This window comes from Triticum urartu, chromosome 3A, assembly GCF_056163025.1.
Source record: "Triticum urartu cultivar PI428250 chromosome 3A, HENAU_Tu73, whole genome shotgun sequence".
In the NCBI taxonomy this organism is placed as follows: Eukaryota; Viridiplantae; Streptophyta; class Magnoliopsida; order Poales; family Poaceae; genus Triticum; species Triticum urartu.
Genome location: NC_141875.1, coordinates 447,099,131 through 447,104,862, shown reverse-complemented (window position 1 = coordinate 447,104,862; position 5,732 = coordinate 447,099,131). Strand labels below are relative to the sequence as shown.

General features: G+C 47.4%; 1 protein-coding gene across 1 annotated transcript; it reads right to left on the bottom strand.

Moving 5' to 3' along the window:
• Window positions 1-2,149: 2,149 nt before the first annotated feature.
• HWS (Galactose oxidase/kelch repeat superfamily protein) lies at window positions 2,150-5,287 on the bottom strand. The gene is made up of 2 exons (XM_048707918.2): window positions 4,936-5,287; window positions 2,150-3,565 (listed from the first exon to the last, which is right to left on the bottom strand). The coding sequence occupies exon 2, from the start codon at window positions 3,526-3,528 to the stop codon at window positions 2,320-2,322; it is 1,209 nt and encodes a 402-aa protein (XP_048563875.1). The 5' UTR covers window positions 3,529-3,565; window positions 4,936-5,287; the 3' UTR covers window positions 2,150-2,319.
• Window positions 5,288-5,732: the final 445 nt, after the last annotated feature.

Here is a 5,732-nt window from a genome sequence, read left to right as displayed (position 1 = left end):
CAGGGAGCTGTCGTCGTCTTCCACCCCGACGTGCTGATGGTGCACCGCTGCTGCCCCTCCTCGCCGGAGCCAGGCTAACCTTGGTTGTTGTCGTAGACGGGAAGTCATTGAAACACCAATCCTTCCAGACCATCGTCCTATAGAAGAGATCGCTGATGCCGCATCTGAAATCAAATATCCATAAACTCCTATGCTGGTTACGCCGGCGCACCTCCTGAACAAGCAGCCGCCAAGCCCAACAATGACTGTTAGGACACCGTTGCACCAAAACTCACCAACCCCATACCACCGCTGGAGGAGATGGCAATGCGACGCCAAAAGGGCCGAAGGACAACATCCCCACAACGAGCAGGCATCGTCAACGCCTCGTCGGCCGCCCAGAGGGCACAATGTCTCGCCGAATCTGCAGATCTGTGAGGATCAAACGCCACCTACTATCTGACGAAGCAGCAGACCACGCCAGAGAGGGGAAGGAGTATTCCCCATGGACCGCACCTCCGCCTCCAAAGCGCCGCCAACCAAAGCACACACCCCACACCTAATAAACACCATAGACGAGATCCAGGGTTCCCACCACCCTCACGCCGCCGGAGGGGGAGGGAACCACCGGGGGGATCGTGGGCGAACGCGAACTGCCCCTCCCTTCGTGGACACGAGGTAACTGTTCCTTGAGGCGCGTCGCTCTTTGCCCCTCCCTTCCTCTTTCTTCCTTCTTCCTTCTCCTGCAAGAATAGCTATCCAGTTCTTGTAATTCGTCTGTAATAACCTACTACTCCCCCTCCCCCCCCCACACACACACACAAAAAGCTACTACTTCGGAGAGCTTAGATCGAGAATCATTCCTACCTATGGATACCTTATCAAAATCATGGTTTATCTTGACGAGAGTCGATTCAGGGCCTCTTTGATTCAAAGGAATTTCATAGGATTTTTGAAGGATAAGAATCCTTCGGAATTTTTCCTACGTTGATCGTTTGATTCGCAGGATTGAATCCCATAAGATTTTTTCCTATGGATTCATTTGAACTACATTTCATAGGAATTGTAGCATCCACTCCAACTTCTTGGAAGAAATTCTTTATTTTTTCTGTGATACAATCAAACAAACTCAAATTCTATAGGAATTCAATGGGCATGTCATTTCAATCCTACGTTTTTCCTATTCCTATGTTTTTGCAATCCCGTGAATCGAAGAGGCCCTCAACTGGCCACATCAGGAGCGGGCAGGCTCAAGATGCCTATCCAAGCAAACACAAGACCAGAAAGGAAAACAACGCAACTAGCCCACTACTGTTTCGCACCGCAGAAGCTACCAACAATAGCAGGACTGTACCTGACGCTTGCCCACACTGTACATCCATGTTCTCCAACTGGTACTCAAACCCAAAACTGAAGGAAAGTTCAGCAAGGGCATCAAGCCAACGTTTCATCATCCGAAAGAGATAACAGCACAGGAACAGCAAGCGACAGAAAAAACACAATGGAAACCTGCATGTGCAGCACATCGGATCCTCAGGCTTGCGACGAAAAGGAGTATGCAAAACGGAGAAGATCACAGCCGATGGAACAAAAAATGGCACAAAACCAGCTAACAGCAGCTTCGTCCGTATCAGTATCACGGTGTGCAGCTGAGCGACAAACACTCAGACAGCAACATCAGATCCACGGTGGGAGCCACGTGAACAATGAATGCTCTCAATGGATAGATAGATAGGCGTAGGCCTGCCGTGCTGCGGCGAGGGCGGAGACCACCACATCAATGGCCTCTCTGGCTCACGCGCACAGGCTTGGCAGCGAGGAAGGATGGGCCAGCTGCAGCTCCCACAAGAGGAAACCTGGACGTTGGCCCATCACGGGCTACCCCTCCCCCTCCTGCCAACAACATCAGGGAGGGAGGCACTGCTGACCGGTCAGAGCAACAGCTCTGAGTCGCTAGCTTGGTAGGGGTGCTACAATGCCGCTCTGGACCGGGCACCAGTACGCATTGATACACAGTATCGCAAGAAACAAAAACTGTAAACAGTTTCTCTCCCAAAATGACAAGAAATTTGATGGCAACATCACGGAAATGGCACTGGAAAATTTTGCCTGTCAGAAATGTACATTATGTGAAACGAGAAATGGCATACAATCATCACAGACAAGTAAGTGTTATTCGGCAACACTGCATTCCAAAATATTAATCTCATCACAACAGAATTGCATCAATCACGGGAAAATAAATTAAGAGAGGCAGAGTGTATCATCCATCTTCCACAGAAGACGAGGATCACTGGTTTTGTTGATGCCAAGCAAGTCAACGGTAAAGACTGGTACAAATTAAGTGGCAATGTCCAGCCGAGGCTCAAAGCAAAAGCCAGTGAACAGCTGGAGAGGAAACTTTTTGCTCACAGGGCATTTTGCCGACCACTTCCATTGCCTCTGCTTCATGTCAAATCCAAGCAAAGCAGTTGCACCATAGCTTTGGATGTACACAAGGTCGTCGGCACCGCCGCTACAAAAAACATCATCCAACTCACCAAATCCTTGGAAGAATTTGTGAGGCATCCGACTCACCTCTTGCCACTGTGTCTTGTCAAGCTCCCATATACCGATTCCCTTGATGATATCAGGTCTATTGGGCTTTGCTATCCCGCCGACCATTACCAGCTTCCCTCTCAGGTTTAGTAGACGCCCGCAGGTGAGAGAGCAAGGTACAGGGATTGACGATTGCGTTAGTGAAGTTTCAGAAGGTCCCGCAACAAGGTCATACATGATGAGCCTGTGACGGGGCTCAACATTGCCAAGAACACCTGTGGACTGGATCAAGCAGTACAAGACTCCACCACATATCACACTATCGTCACCCCCTCTCCAACCAATGAACACCTCCTTCACTGCAGTTACCCATGAACTACTCCGTGAGTCGTACTTGTATAAAGAGAATTCCCATTGGACATAATCCTCAGGTACCTGCTTCGATTTTGCCAATGTAACAGTGTAATTGTGAGTCACCTGATCTACCTTTAAGGCAACAGTGCTGTAATCTGGAAACTTTGCACCTGGGGGCTCCAACAGCCTCTTCCAATCTTTTGTAATAGGGTTAGATACAGAAATGATGTTTCTGTTGTCATTATCCATGAAGCAAACTAGCCCACAAGAAGAAGAGACGAAACAGCTGCTCTTGTCAATGCCTTGAAGCTCTAAATCATACCATTTATGGAGGATGGGGTCATAAGCATATCCAGAAGCAGTCTCGTTACAGGTGAACATGAAGTACCAGGGCCTCTGAGGCAACATGTGGGTCCAAAGATACCGGCTTGAGTAGATAATATCATGCCATCTCTTGCATACCGCTGTTGACCTTATCATGCTTGCTATTGGCAAGAAGGTGAAAATTTTCTCAAGAATGTCATCAGGAACTGCGGCATCCAATGAAACTGGCAATTCATTTTCTCCATTGCTAGCCTCTGAAATAACTCGAAAGTTGAATGCAGGAATTCTGATGCGCTCAATTGGAAGAGCTTCCCATGACGAATCATCTTCCATGATGCCACACAGAAAAAAATGCAGGTAGTGCGATGGCCTGAAAAAAAGGACAGGTAAGTCCTTAGTTCTTACACAGATAGTTGCAAATATTTTGCCTTATATTAAAATAATTCTTATTCTCAAAACAGCTCATTCTCCTAATACTATTCTTTATAAGCAAAGAGATCCTATCCGAATCAAAATAATACAGTATTCCAATAAATCCTCTAATAATGCTACACTCGGTGACAAAAGCAAGTCTTCCCAAATGTTCCAAAACAATATATGGATGAGAAGTTTCTATCGGGCAAGTACTCTGTATACCACAAATATAAAAGCTTCTACACAAAACCATACATGGCATCCAAAACTGTTATACTACAAATGAAGGCCAACTATGTCAAATACTCCCTCTGTCCCAAAATAAATGTTGCTGATTTAGTACAGGTTTAGTACAAAGCATGGTTTTCGAGTCGCGACTCATGCGAGTCGCTCTGGGGCAGCGACTTGGAAGAAGTCGAGCCTGCGTTGTGACTAGTCGCGAGTCGACACTAAGCTGAGTCGACCATATTTTTGCAACTCATAGACTAGTCGTCGACTAGTCGAGCGACTCGAAATCCATGGTACAAAGTTGTACTAAGTCAGCGACACTTATTTTGGGACAGAGGGGGTATATCTTAATACTGAGAGTCTGAAACTTTCATTATTGGCCCGTGCTATGCATACTACAGCAAACACTGAACAAGAACATATAGACATTCTCAATATAACATATACTTTTCGAATTATTTGGAGACATTTTGTTACTTTTGTCAGATGGAACTGTTATATGGCACATGTCAAATGCAACATTTCCATGGCCCTTGAGATGAAAACAAATGTTTGAATCGAAGCCCCAGCAGGATTTTCCATGAAACTCCATGTATACGCAGGAAGGCCCCTTAGAAGGATAGCACCATGGCATGAACAACGATACCTTCCATCAACAGCCTGTTGCGCCTGTTTGTCCTAGTATCGATGTCTCCCTCTCAATCACTGTGGTATCATTGCCCCAGCACAAATAGTGGGGGAGGAGGCCTGGTTGGCCTCCTCACCATTGGAAAGAAGCAAGGACAGACATGACTTTTGCATCGTAAGGAGCAAGTACAGAATGTAAGCAAGAAATCCAGGGAGATCTCTGTCCCCAACCAACCCGCTAACCCCGCCCCTCCAATCAAATCCAGCCATTCGCTCGCCCTGATGCCATTGGCCCCCGATGTAAATAAAATCATATGATCCATACACAGCAGCGTATTCGCGGATACGGACGATTTTCGCGGAGATGCGGCAGTCCGACGAAGTAAATATCATCCCCCAACCAGCAAAGGCAGCAAAGATGCATACAGGTTGAAATAGAATGGGAAAGAAACAAAAAGGGGCGGTACATACCTAGAATCCCACGGATCAGATCGGCATCGGCTGCCTATCGCGGTTCTTGCGAATGCCGTCCTGAAGCAATGTGCGGCGATTTGGGCGGAGTGCTCCAACTCCAATCCACACGCTACGGGGAGGGGAACGAATCCGGAATGTCCCCCCGAGTTTCGCCCACTTCGGGATTGAAGGGGTGGAGGTGGGGGTGGGTTGGGTTGGGTGCGGCGATGGGTTTATTGTTTGTTTACAGATTGAGGGAGGGAGTGGAAGGAGGAGGCGGAGAGATGTGGTGCCGCGGGCGTGGCGGCGGCTCTGCCTCTGCCCAGCATGCGGCTGTGCGCTATAATCAAATGAATCCACTGCTGGGGCTGGGCTTTGATTGTTTTGCGTTTGGGGGCTCTGTTTTATATATAGCAGAGGAGGAGAAAGTTTGGTTGGATTGGATGGAGCCTCCCCGGGACAAAAATGTACATCTTACTATCTTTTTTTATTTTGAAGATACTAGTAATAATGTACGTTTTTTTTTTGCGAGGGTAAAGGGAGTTTTATTGCAAAGTTATAGAGTTACAGCCGAGAGGCCACAAATCCTCGATACAAGGTGGGGCTGAAACAAGCCAAACAGCAGTGGCTCGCTTCGTACGGCTATAACAGGCCAAATGATCGGCAACTCTATTCTATAGACGACTAATCTTCTGAGGTACAAACTCCCTACTACCAGCTAAGAACTTAATCTCTAGGGCTAATTGGCCATAAGCTGACCGTCGTAGAGCATCTGTTGATAGGCAGGATAAAGCTTCCCGAGAATCCGATTACAA

Bases quoted from the DNA above. Each gene is read 5' to 3' on its own strand.
- HWS (XM_048707918.2), bottom strand. From the start codon at position 3,528: ATGGAAGATGATTCGTCATGGGAAGCTCTTCCAATTGAGCGCATCAGA.